The following is a 20,981-nucleotide window of genomic DNA, read 5'->3' on the forward strand; positions in this document are numbered from 1 at the left end:
TTAGTCTTTTTTAAATTTATTTAAACATTTTATTTAAAGAGTTTTACAATTTTATAATCTATGTATAATTAGGGTCTGTAAAATTGATTTTAATTTCAAATGTATATTTAAATAACTCTTTGTATGGTTTTTTTTTTTAATTTTCTTTAAAGATAGTTATTTATGTATTAAACTACAAGTTAACTACTAGAATCTTACTATTTATTACAACTCAAATATTGTAACAAAACATGATTTTACTTATTTATTACTGTTTTCACGCTTATCTTCCATTAAAAAAAAAATACAAGATACGAGGATACAAGATAATATACAAAATTGAATTTTAAATTGTTTTATCACAGATTGTATAACTTGTTTTACTACTTACTACTTTCTGTGCATTATAGAGATTCATCTGTGATCAAATATTATTTCTTTTATATTAAATGCTATTTAAATATACTTTTTAGTATTTTAAGATATACAAGAAATTACTATTCAAAAAAGTTAATTTAAATAACCTTGTGCTACTTTTCGGTTGTAATGAGATTACTTCTTAATTATATCATCAATGATTATATATCATTGAGTGTTGGACAAAATCTACCTTTTCTATCTCTAGATATGCTTATTATTATATATTATTAATTGACAATAAAAAAAGAATTGAATAAATTTCTATTAGTAGCAAGCCTGTATTTAAAAATTTGGCACTCCGGGGGATATAATTTATACCCCCCCCCCCCATAAATAAATAATAATATAACACTTATTATTTCGTCCATAATCGAGATTCTTTAATATTAAAATATAACTTATAAATGAAAATCATTTAATACCTTTTTTAATTAACAAATTATAACATAATAAAACATTAAATTTCCTTTTTAATTATATTATAATAAAAATACAATTTTTTTTTCTAGTAGATACATTATTTTATAAATTAATTTTGCTATAATATTTTGCCGCCCCCGAGCATGTGCCTACCTGTGCTTTTCCCTAAATACGGGCTTATTTAGTAGTTAGACTACTAAAAATATAAATTTAATATAATACAATTATATTAAAATAAATAAAACACTAGTTAGAAAGCTTTATTATCAATTGTCCACATACGTAAAACTAGTAAATCTTCGTGGGATATGATGTATGTTCAATTATTAATTTTCATTTTATACATAAATATATTTAAATAGACTAACAATAACCAGAATTAAAGTTTCAGTTTTCAGATGATGGAATTTTACTATTTCTCCAAAGAAATCAGATATGAATGATATAGGTATAATTGTTTCTGTTGAAGGACAGGAATATAAGCAGTGCTTGTATTTAAAGTCATTAAAATATTTATAATTATGCACTTAATTTCATAATTTTACCATATTTTGCGTTTTAATATTTAAATAAAATTGAAAAATAAAAAAATTGCTATATTTTATATAAAATAATGAAAAATAAATTACATTAGCGGCGTGTGACCGACGCAATCCAGGCGGTTAAATTGTCTAATGTGTTCTTAAACGGCCAAAACCAATTGCCGCGTGAGTCAATCGTTCAATGTCTATCATCAGCCATGATAATGACAATTATTACGATTATAATTGTTACTACATGCCACAAACTTCACTGATTATCATTAATTCTATAAATATATAATGTTATTTTTAAACTGTGTACGGTTATTCCAGTTGTGATTCAGAAACCGGTCTGTTCGACAATACGGTCTAGTGGCATGGAGAATTTAAACAGCTTACAGTTACAGCGTCTTTGGCTACGGTTACAACGTCGAAAAACGATTGGTCAATACGCGTCCATTGTTATCGATGGTACGAGAGAACGGTCGTTACGGTTACGTTTGTTCACTCTCTTCCGTTCGGTAGTGCGGCTCTCATTATTGTTGTTGTACAGATTTTGTGAGTGATCAGTGTTCGGCCAGTTACCATACATTTGGCAATTAGAATCAATCCACTCTGAACGCAGGTCCTGACTATAGTTTATTGCACGGTTTTAAGGTAAGATACTGTTTTAATTCATGTTCATTCCGTCTATGGAGTATAGCTTCGGAACCGGCATTGATGTCATGTACACGCCGACCACTGACCATGTGCTTCTTAAATGCGTTCTTGCGCGGGCCGGCAATATCAAGCGCCCGATTATTCCGATGATCTTTTTTCATTATTAATCCCATTAAGTGAATCTTACTAATATATCTATTCTAAGATGCATTCTTGTTATATCAATTTGCGTCGTAGTTATTTTTCCTTGTTCACAGCCTACGCACATCAAGGTGAGAGTAGTGATAAGAGGTTAGGTAGTGTGTTTCAACCGTTTTGTACCGCGCAAAGTATGTATCTAAAACCCGGTGTTCTACGTTATTAACTGATTGATTCCTTTTTTAGTAGTTTCCCTTGTATGTGTGTTATTTTTTAATACTTAAACTGATATTTATTTTCTTATTATTCATCAAATATATTGATTATCATCGTGCAACTGAATTTGGTTTTATAACTACATTATAATATATATATATATTATCGTGTCTATTTTATTGCATTTATTTTAAATTATTTATGTTGCATCTATTGTATTAGGTACATCTTGTTTGATATTTTTGAAATTATCATTACATTTGCCTATTATTTTTTACTCTCCACTCATCATTTTGTTTATGATTATTTCTTCAAAACCATCAATAATTTTTTTATTGTTAAATCGTACTTATCTGCTTGGATATTTTTAAAATCTTGAATATACTAAGCCAATTAGCATTTGGTTATGTATGCCGTTAATTGACTCTTAATAATACTGTAAATGACCTTGTTTAAATTGACCAATAGTAGTCCTAACTTAATCAACTGATATTTTGAATGTTTTAATATTTTGTTAACAGAATGTCTACAGAAAACAAATCTGATTCTTCATCATCAGATTCTGATATGGAACAGGACTCTCAACAGCAATATAAATTCAGAGGATTTAAAGGAGAGGGAGAAGATTTATTACCAGTAAGATATTTATTATTATTCATATTTTTTAGGTATGCAGTCTAATTTATGTAATTGATTCCACTAAAGTTTATTATTTCTGTAAAAATTAAAATATTTCCTAAATCATTCTGTGTATTTATACCTGTTAATATTTTAATAAATTCTTTGTCATGTATGATAAATACATTACAATTTTACAATTATAATCTAGTTGTTTCATTAAATTAATTACCATGTTTTTTTTTTTAATTTAAACAAAATTTACTGAAAATATTTATAGTATTTTATAAAAATTTTTATTCAAACCAAACATGAAACTTTCAAAAAAAAAAAAAAAATAGATTTAATAAAATATTTATTACAAATATCTTATCCTTGGGTTTTCTTAGTCATCACTACAGTTACTGTCTTCTGGTAATAAAGTCATAATTATGGGTTCTATCATAGTGGTGTCCCTCATTATTTTTAATTTTTTTTGTCTTCCGTCTGAATTTTCTCTATATGACTGACGCATTTATTCCAATCATCTATTGTTACTACGTCTAATGCCTCATGTATTAACCATTCAATATTAACCATTTTAAACTTCTTGTTATTTTTTGCCACTTGGCCCTTAACTTGAGCCCAAATTCATTCTATAGGTATATATTTATATTGGTAGGGATGTACCTAGGGTAATTTTTTTTTTTTTACAACATTTAGTATCAATTGAAAATTTGGGTACCTACCCCGATTGTTAAATTTGTAGACGGTTCTCTTCATAATATCAGAATCAAAATCATTCAGCTTTATATAATTTTTGTGTATTTATATGCTTTATATAGTGAAATAAATGTAGGCCACCCCATAATCTGATGTTTCTGAACTAGGTAATGTTTTTTTTTTTTTTTTGGCTTCAGCACAATACGATAACCTACTCCACTTTTATGAACTAAAGTACCATAATATGAACCATGATGTCAAATTTTTTTAGCTAAATTTATTTATCAAAAATATATTAATACTAAAAGAATTTAATTAATAGAGATACATTTATAATACGTCTGTATTATACAGTAAGTAAATTAATTGGAAAGTCAGTAGCTATTAGTGTTGGGAAAAATCCGGATTTACCGAAGTTCGAAAATCCGGATTCATGAAATTCGAAATCCGTAATCCGGATTCGGATAAAAATTCGGATTTCAGAATTCAAATTCGGATTTTAACCGAAATCCGGATTTTGGATTTTGAAGCATTAAATTAATATTTTTTATGGATTCCTTATATTAAAGCCTTGATAAATACAGATTTTTTTTTTTTTGTAAAAAATTAATATATTTATAGGAAAACTTTTAAAGCAAAAATATAACAATAACAATCATCAATATTGCAATAACGTGTAGATATTACAACCTAAACTCAGTTTATACATGAAATTAGTAACAACATTTATAAGTAGCAGAATAATTTATCCAAAAATACACAATAAATAATACCTAAATAGAGTTAGGTTAGGTTACAAATATAATAATTTATATTTGTAACGAACGATGAATGTTTTTTATTTAAAATAGAAAATGTTCGTTTTTTTATATTAGAATTTATAACGACAAATTTTTATTTTCTGCTTTAGAATACAGAAATCTACAATGTGAAACCCAAATATTCGGATTTTCAAATCCGAAAATTCGATATTTGGATTTGAAAATCCAAAATCCGGATTTTTCGGAGAATCCGGATTTATTTCACACCACTAGTAGCTATTACTCCTAATATAATGCAGGTATTGAAGTTTTATTTTTTTTTTTAACGTAATATGTGACTTATCTTTTACCACGATTAAAAGAAATCCGAAATTTCAAAAATATCCACTTTGTAAAACTACTTATGAGTTACTAGAAGAAAAATTTTTTTTTTTGAAAAAGGTTAAATTTTGAATGAATGAGAGCATTTTATATTTTCAAAAAAAAAGCTAATTGTAAAATTTTATGGTATTTAAATTTATAAATAGATAACTAATAATATGATATTAGGTAATGAAGTACATACAATTCATTAATATTTTTGTTTTTGAGCTCTCATTCTTTCTAAATTCAACCGATTTCAAAATTTTTTTTTCTCTGAGTCACTTATAAGCAATTCTACAAAGAAACTATTTTCGAAATTTTTTAAAAAAAAAAAATATTTTGAAAAATCAACAAAAAAAAAATTAGCAGTTTTAAATTTTGGATTTTTTTTAACCATGGTAAAATTAGGCTATAAGTTGCATATCATGTTAAAAAAACAATAGTTCAATATCTGTATTATATTAGGAATAATAATTACTGACTTTCCAATTAATTAACATATTGTATATATATATTATTTTTTTTTTGTAATTATCAACCCTTTAATAATTATAATTTTCTTAAGAATTAAGTAGGATTATAACTTGACTACTTATATGCAGAAATAAAGTAATTAAAAATCCGGTTGTCTGTTGTTATTGAAAAGTTATCTCTTACTCATTATCAACAGTTAAATCAGTATATATTTGGTATTAAAATATTATATATTGATAATTTTAATATTTGAATAAATATTTTTAGAATCTTCCACCAGTAGTAAAAAAACGAGTGAAAGCCTTGAAAAACCTACTTGTATCCCAGACTGACATTGATGTAAAATTCTATACTGAGCTTCATATTCTTGAATGTAAATACCACAAACTGTATGCTGACTTTTATAATAAGGTAAATTGTACAATGTCTGTGTATCCTAAATATTAATGTATTTTGCTCAAGTATATTGATTTCATAATTATTTTTATTATCTAGCGAAGTGATATAGTGCAAGGAAATTATGAGCCTACCGAAGAAGAATGTGATTTTCCTTCAGATGACGAAGACGATGTTAAGGACCTTTCAACGGATATGGAAGGAAAAGTTAAACTTGAAGATAAAAAACCGTGAGTACATATTTCATTTCATTAAAATTATTTTTAAAATTAATTTTTCAAATTGTGGAAATTACTGAAACAACAATAGATAATGAACAAATCAAAGGCATTCCAGATTTTTGGCTTACTATCTTAAAAAACACAAGTCTTATCAGTGATATGATTCAACCCCATGATGAACCTATCTTGAGTCATTTAACAGATATCAAAGTTTATCTTTTGGATGAACCTATGGTAATCCATATTCCATTTTTTATTTAGTTGTTATTTATTTATTTATTTATTATTATTATTTAGGGTTTTGCTTTGGAATTCCATTTTTCTCCAAATGAATGGTTCACCAATACGGTTTTGACCAAGGAGTATGAAATGAAATGTGTTCCTGATAAAAATAATCCATTAAGTTTTGAAGGTCCTGAAATTTATAAGTGTAAAGTAAGTGAACATTTGTATTTCTCGTGTAAACATTTATTAATTGATTAAATATTATTTTAGGGCTGTACAATTCAATGGAATAAAGGAAAGAATGTAACAGTTAAAGTTGTCAAAAAGAAACAAAAGCATAAGGTAAAGGGTGCTGTACGTTTTATTAACAAAACTGTTCAAAATGTTTCATTCTTCCATTTCTTCAGCCCTCCTGCTGGTGAGTTTAAATAAAATCAGTAACTGTTGAATATAATTGTTAAATTCATTTTATCTTGTTTTTAATGGAGCTTATACATTTTTAAAAATTGTATAGCTATTCCATAAATAAAAATATGAAATTCATCAGTTTATTACTGTAATACTATAAGTTTAATTGATGTTGAAAAAAAATAAGATTATTTGTTTGCATATAAATCACTAAACCAGGTTAAAATGCAATCAATGCATTTCTAATTAAGATTGGTTGAGATAATTCTCAATTAAATATGAGTGATATATGGTTACATGTGGGAACTCTAAAATAATAATCCTGGGCATATACCTTAAGTCTATCTATCTAATCGTTAATCCTAATTACTATCATTTGTAATCTATTTTTTTTTTTATTTTTTTATTTTTTTTTATCTTGCATAATTCTATAATAAATGAATGAATGATACTATGACATAATTTGGTGCGTTTGTGGCTTCAATGAAATCTGTAAATCAAAAGATTAATTTTTAGAGTTGATTTATTGAATAGTTCTAAATATTGACAGTTTAGATTCCTTAACTTAAAATAGTATTACTTTATTGTGTATTATAATAAATTATTTATGTATAGAAAAAGCATTTAAAGTTATTAATTGACAACATATTTTAATAATTGTTTGTTTTAACATAATGCTATATTAATTGGCTAATCACAACTACCACTGTGACAAATAGTGCATTTGTGGCTTTAAATTCAGCCTATAAATCAATGATTACCTAACCTGTTACAGATTTTTTTAAACCATATTTTAATTGTATTTCACAATTTTTTAACATAATTTACTTGTCAAATTAACAGTGTCTGTTTTAAATTCAAATTTTTAATGTGTTTTAATTTAATTGAACAAAATAAGGACTGTAATATATTCATATCAATAATATAATTTAGAACATTGTAATTTTTAAAATTGTACAAATAAGAATTTGATACTTTATCAAGTATAATTTATATTTATATTTTAGTTCCTGATGATCCAGAAACTGAGGTTGATGAAGAAATTGATAGTTTGCTGACCACAGATTTTGAAATTGGTCATTACATCCGTGAAAGGATAATACCTAGGGCTGTACTTTATTATACAGGTTTGTGTTTATAACCTTATTTAGTTGTTTACTTAGATATTTGATGTTTATACATTCTCTAATAGGTGAAGCCTTGTTGGAAGAAAATGAATTTGATGAAGATGATGAAGAAGAGGAATCTGAAAATGATGAGGATGATGATGATGATGATGAGGAAGGAACTGTTAATGATCCTGAATATAATCCCCGTCAGGATAAACTATTGAAACAAAAAGTTGAACCAGCTGAATGTAAACAGCAGTAGCCCCCCTAGAGTTTAAAATTCTAGTGGATCTTTGTTGTAACAAATAAATAAAAATAAAAAAACATTTCACCCAAAATATTTAAGTCTACACATTTTTGAGACATGGCATTGCTATGTGATCAGTTAATAAAATATGAAATATAAAATTAATTTTGTACATTACTCTGTTATTCACAAATAAAATTATTTTTTGTATCGTCGTTTTTGTTTTCTTGCATTTCAAATTTTTATATTACCCATTTCCTAAAATCATTTTTTTCCTGGGTAGAATTTATAATAATCTCAGAAAAATTTCGGAAAAAAATCACAACCCACAAACCCTACCACTAGTGTCGCCACTGATCGAAACTATTGAGTATTTTAATCAGTGGCGTAGCCAGGAACTTTTTATGACGGGTTCAGAAAATTAGTATATATTTAACAAGTTAAACGCCAACATCGAGTCGATGTGCGCGCGCCGTGTCGTCGCCGTCGATTGACATGCGGGCGCCTGTAGCCTCGCGTATAAAGCACGATACACACTAGTCGGACACCATTCCGGAAAATATTTTAAAATTTGTTTTAATACAGCAATTTACATTTAAATGTTTCCGTTCCGTTCATACACGTAGCGAATCAATAGAGTCCGTCCGGCATTCCGTATGAGAATGTTTTGTCGGGATGGCACTAGTCTGAACAGGTATGATAAGTATGAATGAACAACAGGCATATAATTATAATATCCGTCTGCTGTCATTCACTGGAAAATTATTTGCCTTTACATACTTATGAAGTTCGTACATATACAAATTTTTCATTTTTTTCACTTTTTTATATTTTTCACATGTGATGAATTTAGAATTATTAATTGAACAAGTTAGAGACCAAGAATGTCTCTATGCATTGTCATAAAAATGTTTAAACATATTTCAACCTTAAAATATAATAAAGGGGAAAAGAGAGAAACTTGTTTAGTCACCTTACAATGTTGTACCGAAAATGTTAGTATGGAAACAATAATAAGTATAGTATATTTGAACGGTATCTGTCGGTACGTGTCTGACTAGTGTGAATCATACTTAATTGGTATAATTCGCGCGTGTCAACACCACGTTGACACCGTCTATGGGCCAGGGCAGTGGCGTGGCGAAGGGCTATATTTGAGGCACGTGCCTCAGTTTGAGGGGGGGTAGGTGTCCTATCTCACAAGGGACTTGGGCCCTATCTCACACTAAGAAAAGATTTGCTAAGTTACCATACATTCATTTTAATACTCGTAATTATAATATTGGATCGTAGTGCAGACGTGCAGTACCTACTAACACTCGCCAGTCGCCACACGGCATACGGATACGGTATCATTTTCCTCAACGAGATGGACTTCTCATGACCGTGTCATCATTGTTATCTTTGAAAAATATAAAGCATTATATGCAACTTTAGAATGTTTACTTAAATCAACTGACAGAGTAACATCATCTGGTGCAAAAAATTTCTTGAACGTAATATCATCGTTTGATTTTGTTATAACAATGATATTATTAAGAAAAATATTTTCAATTACAACACCACTATCGAATTACTTACAATCTAAATCAGTAGACTTTATTGAAGCGCTGCGTTTAATCAATATTTCTAAAGAACAATTAGCTAAAATGAGAAGTGACAAAAAATGAGGAACTGGTAGAGGAAGCAAAACAATTTGCTAACCATCATAAACTAATAGAGGTCAACTTTAAAGAATCAAGAAAACGTGCTAAAAAAATTTTACCTGGAGAAAAAGCTTCAGATGAAATACAGAGCTCATCATTCGACAAGTATCGATGTCATACATACTTTGCAATTTTGGATAAAGTAATTACTTCAATTCAATCTCGATTCAATGACTCTAACAATATATTAAAAGATTTTACACTTTTATCCCCTGAAAGATTAAGGACATTTAAAAATGAAAATCAACAGCTTCCATAAGATAGTTTTACTGACCTAGTGGCTTGGTTACCAGAAATTGATATAAATCAACTACGTAATGAATACATTATTTTTTCTAAAAGTTTTGATGATCTGACATCAGGTATAGATTTACCTACTTTATTACATTGCCCAGAATCTATATCATCGAGTGAAAGTTGTGAAGAAGAAGAAAAAAATATAACTCAAGATGAACAAATTAATATGACAAAAATTGGTGTTAGTACTATTCTTTATACATTGTCCAAGTATGATTTGTCAGCAGCGTTTCCCAATTTGTATATAGCATACAAAGTCTTAGGGACTATACCAGTTACATCTGCATCTGCGGAAAGATCATTTTCTAAAGTAAGTTTGATTTTAAAAATCAATATTCTTCTGCTTCTAAAATATAAATGTTCTCAATCTCTAAGCTTTTAATTAATATCTATATATTTAATTGTCTTGTTTTGTATTATAAAGGTTTGGATTTTAAATCTTGGTAACTTTTATGGGGTGAAAGTTTAAAATTAAAAATAGAGTTTAAGATTTTTGTGAAGGTCTCATAGTATTTATAATAACTTACCTTTTCAGAACTATACAATTACAATATTTTATAAATTAAACTTATCACTAGGGAGTAGATGTTTATGCTCTAAAAACATTTAAAATATGCATGCAATTATGCACTTTAAAGTATAAAAATATGCATCAATAACATTTTTTATTTAATAATAATTTAAAAATAATTAAATTAAATTCATTATTATTAAAATTAAAAATTAAATGTTGAATTTTTTGTTAATCTTAAAATAATATAGTTGGGTATATATTAGAAACCAAGTACTGGCTGTTATTAAAAAATGTGATAAATGCATTAACATCTGCTCCTTACTTATTATTAATTACAATTATTGTATTATTTTCAGGTTAAACTTATTAAGACACGTCTACGTTCTACAATGGGCCAGGAATGTTTGGAAAGTTTAATGTTTTTGAGCTGTGAAAGGGACATCAAAATTGATTATGAAGAAACAATAACACTCTTGGGAAGATCATCTGATGTGTTAAAAAACGCATTATTATTTAAATGAATAAATATATATTTTCTTAAAAAATTTTTTAATGCTTTTTGTGATGGGTTGAGTGGGTGGTGGGTCTGACAATATAACTTGTGCCTCATAACTTAATTAAGTTCGCCACGCCACTGGGCCAGGGGGTCAGCTGACCCACAGTTAATATTTGTTGACAAAATTAGTCTTGGAAATTTTTTTTTCTCTTTTTAGACCTTGATTTGGACTCTTGGACAATTGGCCCATCGTAGTTACTTGAAAAATGAATGCCATGTATATTAAAAATTTAAAATTTTTCAATTCAAAATTTATATTTTAAATTATATCGTTTAAGAATAAAGTTAAGTAAATCATATTTTATTTCTTACGTTTATTGCGCTGATAAAATTATATTATATTTATTAATCGCAAATAAGTCATTTATCGGTGGTATCACTAATTCTAAAAAGTAATATAAAAATACTTATACACTTTTATGAGCATATTGTGTTTTTTTTTTTACAAGGTATTAATTTCTAATTCAGTTTCATTCCTAATAAATGACCTCTTGAAATGGCTTGACCCACAGTTCCCCGACTATGGATCCACCCCTGCCATGAGCACCCGTTTTCAGTAATTTATAAAAGTAAGCAGTTTCTATTTTTTTTTTTTCAAATAACTACTAATAATACATAAATTATAATTATAAGTTATTATTATACTTTCAAATTATTTAAAACAAAAAAAATCATTTTTACCTCAAACTTATATAATTTGTATAATTATAACACAGAAAGTAAATAAATAACTTTAAATATAAAATAAAAACATAACTTTAAAAATATTTAAAAAATAAAGCAAAAGATCTTTTAGTTTGAAATTATACGCTTTGTATAATAATAACACTGTATACATAAATATAAATTAAGAACAAAACTTTAAATATATTTTAAAAATAAAACAAAACAAATCTTTTACTTAGTAGAAAAATAAAAATTAGTACATAAAATAATAATGACACTTATTATGTTTTATAAAATAAATAAAAATTAACTAGATTATGCATGAAAAATTTCAAAGCAGTTTTCAAGGCATAAACCAGATTGACCTTCACAACTGGAACAGTAGAATATTGTTGTTTTTCGTAAGTCTTTTGAATGGCACACATTGTATCCTTTTCTATAAAAAATTTTTTTTTCGTTTTTTTGCTATTTTTGTAGGAAAGTGCGAGTTTGTTATTTTTGGAGGAAATACAGGAGGAACATTTATATTTATTTGGCTTTTTACTTATGCCGTAATTACAGAAAGTCTAAAATCATACAGATTAATTTTTTTTACGTTTTCTACGTATATGTACTACATATTATGTAGTAGGAATTTAGCAAAAATATTTGAAAATAATGAATACCAATCTTTTTGTACCACCTTATTGTTTTTTTCTCGCATGGATAGTATGATAAAATCTGGTCTTGTCTATCAATTCCTGACATATATTTATTGTACATAGAAATTGCCGTCGGTTTCAATTTTTGTTCACCTCTTCTGTTAGTTACTTCAACTAAATTATTTGTGTGCTCAGAGCTTATTGCTATAACTTTTCGTCTGTCTCGCCATTTCATTACACACACGCCTTCCTTAGTAAACTTTCCAACACTTTCTTTTAATTTTTTTGAAGTTATTTCTTTAGGATTCCCTTTTCTATTCGCATGCAAAGTTCCTGTACAATATGTTCCTTTAGCTAGAAGTATATGAGCTAGTTTCACACTATTTTAATAGTTGTCCATGTACTGATCTACCACAATCAGTCAGGTCTTCCATTAATTTTACAATAACATACTCTGTATGAGTAAAGTCATTCGACGTGTCTTGCCCTTGTCCAGAATATATCATAATTATATGAACCAACCCACTAGATTCTGTGAACATGTAAAGTTTGATACCATACTTATGGCGTTTATTTTTAATTCATTGCCGGAAAACTAATCTACCCCGAAATAATACCATTGACTCGTCGAGTGCCAAATTTTCAGAAGCTTCATAAATATCTGACATTTTATTATTGAAATATTTTATTAATGGTTCAATTTTATTCAGGCGATTATTGTCGTGATTTTCATTGTCAAAAAAATGTAAATTTCTTAAAATTAACATAAAACGATTTCTGCTCATATATTGTTGAAAACAATTTATATTGAATAACTCGCTTGTCTTCAGGGCCGCATTCAGGGGGTGGGGCACTGGCTACAACTGCCCCCGGCGCCAGTTTTTTGGGGGTGCCGAAATTTTATGATCGGAAATTTGCTCACTTGTGAATTATTGAAATTTTAAAATTATTATTTTTTTTTTTTTGTTTTTAATAACAGTATCATAAATTAACGTTAATGTATTTAATTTATTAATATATTTATAGCAATATAGCTATCAGCGGCCCAGAATATTATTAATACACCTAATATTAGTTCCCAAATTTGTTGCGAAAATGTCAATAAACATAAATTATTTATAATAGTACGGCGTATTATGTTATCGCGTGCAGCGTGCGGTGGAGTGCCTACTACACAAAAATAGCATTGATTTTAGAATATCTAAAAGGTTCATGAGGATCTATCTCCTATATTTTCCGTGGGTAGGCCCCTTAGAGACTTGCTATTTTATTTTTTTTTTGCGCCGGAGCACAAAATGTCTAAATACGGCACTGCTTGTCTTCCAATAATCTTCCAACAAATTAATTCGTATAGACCAGCGATTCTCAACCGGGAGGTCGCCAACAACTTTTTTAGGGACACATCATGTGAAAAAAAAATTATTTCAAATCAACAACAGCAAAAGAGTCATTAAATTAACAAAATATTAAATTTTCATAATTTTTATTTTTTTTTCCATTTATTAACGCCATTAGGCTTTTATAATATACTTTTTTTTTGTAAAATATATACACAAATAAATACAATAATAACAGTTTATAAAATTTTTCAATGCTTACATTACAAAAGGATCGTTAGACATATTGGTAACATTATAGGGGTCGCGAACTCAAAAAGGTTGAGAACCGCAGGGTCTATACTCTGTATAAAACAGTCAACTAATAAACAGTTTCATTTCTTGTATATTTGTATGTTTCCACGCCGTGATTCGAGATGATGAACCTCCAGATCCAGATAAAAAAAACTTGAAGTGCATATTTATTAGTTTCGTTAACTATCAACTCGAAAAGTCCGTAATCGAATAATTGATTAAAATAATCAATCGGCTCATTTCCTTGTGGAAAAACCTTCAATCCTTTGGATTTTGAAAAAGGGATACGTGTCACTATAGTTTGTCTATTACTCCATGTATAACCTGATGTGAAAACAGTTGCGTATTTGAGGGGGGCGATGGGGGCAATCCCCCCCCCGAGAATTTTAAGACCAAGACAATTTTTATATAAGTAATGGGTATTTTATTAAGAAACAAAATTTATGATTTGTTTTATAGTATTACTACATTTGAAAACGTTTCAAATTTTACACTAATTTAAATAACGCATAACATTAAATTTTTCATAACGTTTTAACTGTCAATAACGGTAAACAGAAAATTTTTTAAACGTTTAAATTTATATAACGTTTAAACGCTCAATTGCTTATAACGTTTATATGTCCCATAACGATAAATAATATATATTATTTTGATTGAAGACCCAGTCCATACTTAGTGAAAAATTAGATAAAATACAAACGAAACTTTCAATACACAGATAGGTGTTAAAAAAAACTACACAAAAGACCATTTTAAGTGGATCCGACATTAGATTAAAGGATTCATCTGATATAAATATTACCAAAAATGTTATTTGTAAATTTTAAGCCTGAATTAAAGAAAAAAATTTGAGTCCCCCCCACCCTAGAAGTAAGTCTAAATATGCCCCTGTGTAGAAATAATAGGTACATCTGATATTATCTGATTATCCTCTTCGCGTTGTACTATTGGAAGTTTCCATTCTGGATCGGCATCATCAGAATCTCCTTACCCTAAATCAGTACCAGAATCTAAGCCGAAATCATCATCTGAATTTTCCAACATATGCAATAATTCTTCGTCAGTCATTGGGTTGCTCATTTTTCTTAAAAAATATTATTCAAGTTTGATAATATTTTATATTTTACGTAATTTTACGACTAAAGGAGATCATAAGTATTTATCGATAATATTATGATTATATATATATATATCTACTGTATAAAGAATATTTATGTATTATTAGGTATATTATAATATAACAATCCAAATGGGAAAATAATGAATGAACTTATGTAAAATAAAAATAAAACTTACCTTTTATTCACTGTTTTTCATATAAAAGTAGAAATTGTAAATAAAATATAAAAATCACGAAAAATCAAAACCTACTGTTCCACGTAATAAACTATACGCTAATGAATAGCCGACCAAAAATTTCAAATGTGTACGGTTATAGCCGGTTCCACAAAATCACTAGAACGGACAGGTTACTGCATGTCAACGACGTATTGACGTTGGCGTTTAATGTGTTAATCTTATCACTATCATTTTCACTACTATTTGTATTGATCTTGGTATTTTTAAGTCTGGTTGATATTAGTTTTTGTGACCCAGGTAAAAAAAATAATTAATTTTTCTAGTATGCTTATTTGTTAAAGAATTTGCCTATAATAATAACAATTTAGGAACTAGGAACTAATATAGGAACATAAATATTAGATATTAGAATATTTTCTATTCAATCACTTAGTATTTTTGTAAAATCATATTTAATTAAAAATTGAATACCTAATTATTTTTGTTATTTTAAAAATCATTAAATTATTAATAACTCCACTTGTTTATATGGTAAATGGTTACCAAAATATAGAAACTGAAATTGGTAATGGTGGAAAAAGGAAATATATATTAGTGTACTGGCGGTAAATAATTTTGGCAGAAAAGTAGATCACCCAAAAAAAGTATAGATTAAATTATTAAAATTAAACAAATAAATAAATATGATAATTAACAGTCAACTAAGATATGTAGGTATAAAAAAGTTAAAGGTTATAGTAGGTATAATAGATTATATAAACATCAACACTAAAAACAATAACGAATCACAAAAATTTGACAAACACAATAACAAACGTACATTAAGTTCATCAAGCAATTTCACAGCTGTTGGTTCACCCTCGTGTAGTTTTGTTAGTCCTTCTTCAAACATTGTAATGGGACACGACTTAGCTATATGTTTTATTGTTTGCATTTCTCCACATTCGCAAAGTGGAGAGTCTGTCATGCCCTACTTATGGAGTAGATAGTTACTTCTAAAGGAATAGTCTTCCTTTCCCCGTTCTTATTTGGTTGAGCGTTGTCCAAATAGCTTTTGAGCTATCCCAACCCGAGACTTTTATAAATGGTTCCTTGATCAGATCTCTATTACAGATTTCTGACTGTTCCCAGCGTCTCATCCACAGTTACTCTATAGATATACTTTGAGGTTCTGAAAGCCATATGGGTGCTCTAGACTTAAGGCGTTTATCAAAGTTGCTTAAAAAAAATAGTTCTATCGAAATTTGATGAAAATAGATGTTGTCCTTTAAAAAAATGTAAAGTTTTATTAAGCGTGCGCACAATTAAAGGATTAAAAATTTAAAAATGATCTTAAAATATTAATTTTTAGTATTCCTTAGCTTCACGAAAAAAAACACATTTCAATTCGAGGTCATTAGATGAAAATATTTTGTGTTACTTTTTGAGTGAAACACGTCGTATATTTGGTTGATTTGTGGCTAAGATATTTAAAACTAGAAAAACAAAATTAAATAAACATTTTTTTTTTACGATTGCATTGTTTTCCAATAGATTTCAATTAAATAATAATATCTATAATCAAAATAAGTTCAGTGTACGAATGGTAACAGTTCAACACGAGAGGACGGGCGGCGACGCGATAAAACTTTTTTGTAGTGACCAGCATTACCGACATCAGGGCTACTGATGTCGGTGCTTGATGCGATTCTGGTGTTGCAAACATTCAACAGCAGAGGACGGTGTAATCTTTTGGACCAACATATTTCGCCGACAAACACGAGGAACGCGACTGCGTAGCTAAAGAACAGGAATAGGAACGCTTCCTTGATCCTGACCAATTTCAACTTTCGTCCACGGATTTTCTCCATCGGCAGCACCTTGTTGGAGCCCAGATGCGTGATCCAATGGTCGATGATACCGGTCTCGAACAACATGCTAAGCACGGCGTTCACGGATTCGGTTAAGTACGAGCCGCCGTTGAACATGAATTGGGTGGTGTGCGTGCGCAATAGACACCCGGGCAAGAAGCGAATAGGTATCTTGACCTTGATGCGTCGAGCCTGCGGTATGGAATAATAGTACATGAACCGTTTTATCTCGAACAGTGCTATATCCCGTTTGACCACCAGCCGGTCAATGACGTGCTGGAAGTTAGTGGGCGGCAGCTGCTGCAGCCGCTTCATAAACGTCCGCGATATCCGGGAGGTGCCCGTTGTCGCATTCATAATCTGCAGCGATCGCGGGCTGGTCACCATCACCAGTTTCGAGTCCAGTATCTGGTCCATGCGCGTGAACTCGATCCCGTGCGCCGGCACCGTCATGAAGCTACCAAGTGACGCTTTGTACGCAACGTTTATCACCATACAGTACCACAGCCAGTGTATCATGAACGTACGCAGACTGCACCAGACGGGCTGCACGCGGAGTGGCTGGTCGATAGCCGTATGGTACACAAAGAACACTACCGAATTCACTTGGTGAAGTTTTCCCAGTTTCCGGAAGAAATAAAATACGCCTGTAAAACGAAAAACGTACATTTCAGCTTAGCAGTCAACGATTTCAGCTAGATATTTTTCGGATGTACCCGATTTGGATCCTAGATAACATTTATGATAAAGATGAACAATTAATTGGGTTCGATTATAAAAACAATAACATACGCAAGGCCGGATTAAGCACCTGTTGGGCCCCGGGGTTGAAATTTTATTTGGGCCCTTTTGACAAACATGCTTTACAAAGCCGTTCGCAGAACGATACGTTTTTTTTAACTATTTCACAAATTATCAATTGCATTATAAAATTATAAAATTAATAGGTATATAAAATTTGTCTATAAAACTACTAATTTAAGTATGAGAAAAAATGTGTATCAGCTTAAAATTGTTTGGGTCCCGGGGCTACCACCCCGGTTAAACCCCTCCTTAATCCGGCCTTAAGCATACGAGTTCGGTCCGATTATAAAATTCATAACATACTTCGATCCGACCACTACGACAATAAAACCTGTAACTCACAAGTATTGATACACTTGATAATATTAAAAGATTAATAGATTTGAATTTGTAAAAGCTCTATCATTTAATTTTTTACCAATTGTGTAAATTTTTTAATCATTTTATTTATTTACTATATACCAGTATTCTGAATTAAAATTAATAATTATACGCCATATATTAGAAACTTAAAAAAAAATCATACCTGTGTTCTAATTAAAGGGTAACTGACAGTTCTAAATCTGTAAAAATAAGAAGTGACATTTTTTTTTTTTTTGTATGGACCCAACAAGTGTACTATCTACCTAAAAAACACTGGGACCTAACTAAATTAAATAAGGGTTTTCGGGACATAACTAATAAACGCTGTATTATTCGTATGCCTACCTTTCGTTTGATTACATATCGTTTGATAAGGACCGTTTTAGGACAATCGTGGGGATTATAATACAAAGAAATAATAATATAGCTGCTCACATAATATTATTTCAGTGGCACCTAGTTTATCTATGATAAATGTTACGATAAATCTTGTAGATGGGTTTTAATTTTTTAGGCTTTTAATGGCTCATAATAATTTTACACGATTATGACAAAATTTTTTTATTTTTTCCAAATATTTTTTAATGTCACTTCGTTTTTTTTTCGTTTCACTTCAATTTGTATTAATTAAATAAAGATCAATAAATATTTTGCTTGAATATATTTTTTTTAAACCACTTCTTAAATCTTGGGGCTGATATTTTCCCAACTAATCAGGTTAGGTACTATGTGCTAATGTACGATGTCATAGTGTACTTTAAACACTTAAGCATTTCAGTCTGTAATGTTTATTTATACTATGTTACCTAATTACTAGGGCTCGGATTTAAATGCCCTAAAAATATAAAAAAAATGCCATTTCAAAAAATGCATTTATGCCCTAAAAATATTAAGAAATGCATCATTTATAAAATAAATTCAAATTATTATTAAAAAATGAGTAAAAAATGAAATTTTATTTACATTACACTACAAAAAAAAAAAAAATAAAATCAAAAATTGAATTAAAAATTAAATTACATATTGGAATTGTACTGTATAATTAGTATTTCTTTTAAGTTTTGGAATTTTAATGATCGACGGTTATCTGCCAAAGTTTTTATATACTGAAAATGATCTCAACATCAACTGAAGTTCGTCATAATACAAGAAACAGGTCAAAAATGTCCTAAAAATAAAAAATGCAAAAAAATGTAAAAAATGTCCCAAAAAATGTTTAGAACACGGAGTATCTGAAACAAATTTGTAGCTTGGAAATCATTGCATAAGACATCCCAAAAAAAAGATGAAATTGCATTGAAATCCGAACCCTACTAATTACATAGGGGTAAATAGTGTTTGATTTTTTTATTTGGGGTTGAACAATTTCTAATACTTTTTTTACAATGTACAATATACTGAGTACCTAGTGAAATAATTCGCTTTTTTTTCTTTTTTGATGGGGGACTAAAAACAATCTATGGAGTTACCTTATTTTTGTTACTATTAATTATGATGACAATGCAATGAAATTTGTAAAAATACTAACCGACAACCACTACGAAAATTGATCCGATAAACATCCAACCGAATTTGTCGAACTCGTAAACATAATTGGTCCACGGCTGCGGCCGAGGACCCGCGCGATACGGTACGGCCCATCCTAGGCAATCGACACTCGTGGATTTGGCCAATTCCGTGGTGTAATCGTGGTTAAGAGTGGCGTACGAGTACCAACCGAAAGCCAAGTCGACCTCATCGTTGTACAACATAACCGTTATATTGTTTAGCACGTCCGCGCTATAGTACCAGCTGTACATCTCGTCCATGTCACCTTTAGGCGATGTAATCACCGGCGTGAAGTTCATGTACTTGGCCACAAACTCCAGCATCTTTCCGCCGAGGCCGGACATAGACCACTGCTGGTCAGCTTCCCGCCGCAACACGATATCCGGTGGTTGCTCGTTCCCGACGCATTTGATTGGACAACCCAGCATGTTGCCCGTTTTTAACTTGCTCGAGAATAGGTCCACACCCCACCGAAACGTGTCGTTCTTCCAGTAGTCCAACAGGAACGGCCGGCCCAGTTTACTACACCCGTAATTGGAAAACGGTCTGTACGTGTACACGTTAACGGTGCCATCGTCCATCATCAGCAGTCCGATGATGTTGATGTGTTTACCGTGACCCCAGAAGTCCCGGAACACCCGTCGGATACCGTTCATGGACAATTGCCTAGTCCACACAGCCACGAAATGGCTCTGCTGTGTGATGTTTAACAGTTCCATGTACAAGTCGTCCTCTGCCAGAAACGCGAATACGCCCTTCGCCTGTTGCACTACGTTGAACGATGAATACGGCATTATGACTTTTGGAGTCTGCACTGCCTTGGTGAACGAATCGACGGCAGCCGTATAGTCCGCTGTGCCCGATTTGTTGAAGTACATATAAATAGTCCGTCTGTCGAAGTACGTCCGTGTGATGTTCGACAAACAATCGAACAATTTGTTTGTAGAACTATTTTGATGCATTCTCGTACCAATCAATGATGGCAAACAGACAGAAAATGTTGCGGTTGCATTCAGAAAAACTAAAAAACGTAACGTCTTGCTACCCATCGCTCGCATTCCTTGTTAGTCGTTAGGTATCTTATGTTTGCGAGCATTATTAATGTACAATAATGAAAGAAAGAGGTCTTATAGGTAAACTGTAAAAATTTAATGTGTTGTACCAATATTTCAAAAATCAATTTAAGTAATGCAGAAAATTAACACTCAAAATCTAAAACGTTATA

At 29.8% G+C, this 20,981-nt stretch overlaps 3 protein-coding genes across 3 annotated transcripts; 2 read left to right on the forward strand and 1 right to left on the reverse strand.

Moving 5' to 3' along the window:
* Window positions 1-1,833: 1,833 nt before the first annotated feature.
* Window positions 1,834-8,043, forward strand: LOC112685803 (nucleosome assembly protein 1-like 1). The gene is made up of 9 exons (XM_025557810.1): window positions 1,834-1,997; window positions 2,876-2,990; window positions 5,540-5,683; window positions 5,768-5,898; window positions 5,964-6,123; window positions 6,187-6,324; window positions 6,385-6,532; window positions 7,530-7,649; window positions 7,715-8,043. The coding sequence occupies exons 2-9, from the start codon at window positions 2,877-2,879 to the stop codon at window positions 7,891-7,893; spliced, it is 1,134 nt and encodes a 377-aa protein (XP_025413595.1). The 5' UTR covers window positions 1,834-1,997; window position 2,876; the 3' UTR covers window positions 7,894-8,043.
* Window positions 8,044-9,875: 1,832 nt separating this feature from the next.
* Window positions 9,876-10,916, forward strand: LOC112685804. The gene is made up of 2 exons (XM_025557811.1): window positions 9,876-10,191; window positions 10,752-10,916. Exons 1-2 carry the CDS (start codon window positions 10,048-10,050, stop codon window positions 10,914-10,916), a joined length of 309 nt encoding a protein of 102 aa, XP_025413596.1. The 5' UTR covers window positions 9,876-10,047.
* Window positions 10,917-16,552: 5,636 nt separating this feature from the next.
* Window positions 16,553-20,718, reverse strand: LOC112685805. The gene is made up of 2 exons (XM_025557812.1): window positions 19,737-20,718; window positions 16,553-17,688 (listed from the first exon to the last, which is right to left on the reverse strand). The coding sequence occupies exons 1-2, from the start codon at window positions 20,716-20,718 to the stop codon at window positions 16,763-16,765; spliced, it is 1,908 nt and encodes a 635-aa protein (XP_025413597.1). The 3' UTR covers window positions 16,553-16,762.
* Between the last annotated feature and the right edge of the window lie 263 nt (window positions 20,719-20,981).

Source organism: Sipha flava, unplaced genomic scaffold, assembly GCF_003268045.1.
Source record: "Sipha flava isolate LNK unplaced genomic scaffold, YSA_version1 292_pilon_pilon, whole genome shotgun sequence".
Classification (NCBI taxonomy): Eukaryota; Metazoa; Arthropoda; class Insecta; order Hemiptera; family Aphididae; genus Sipha; species Sipha flava.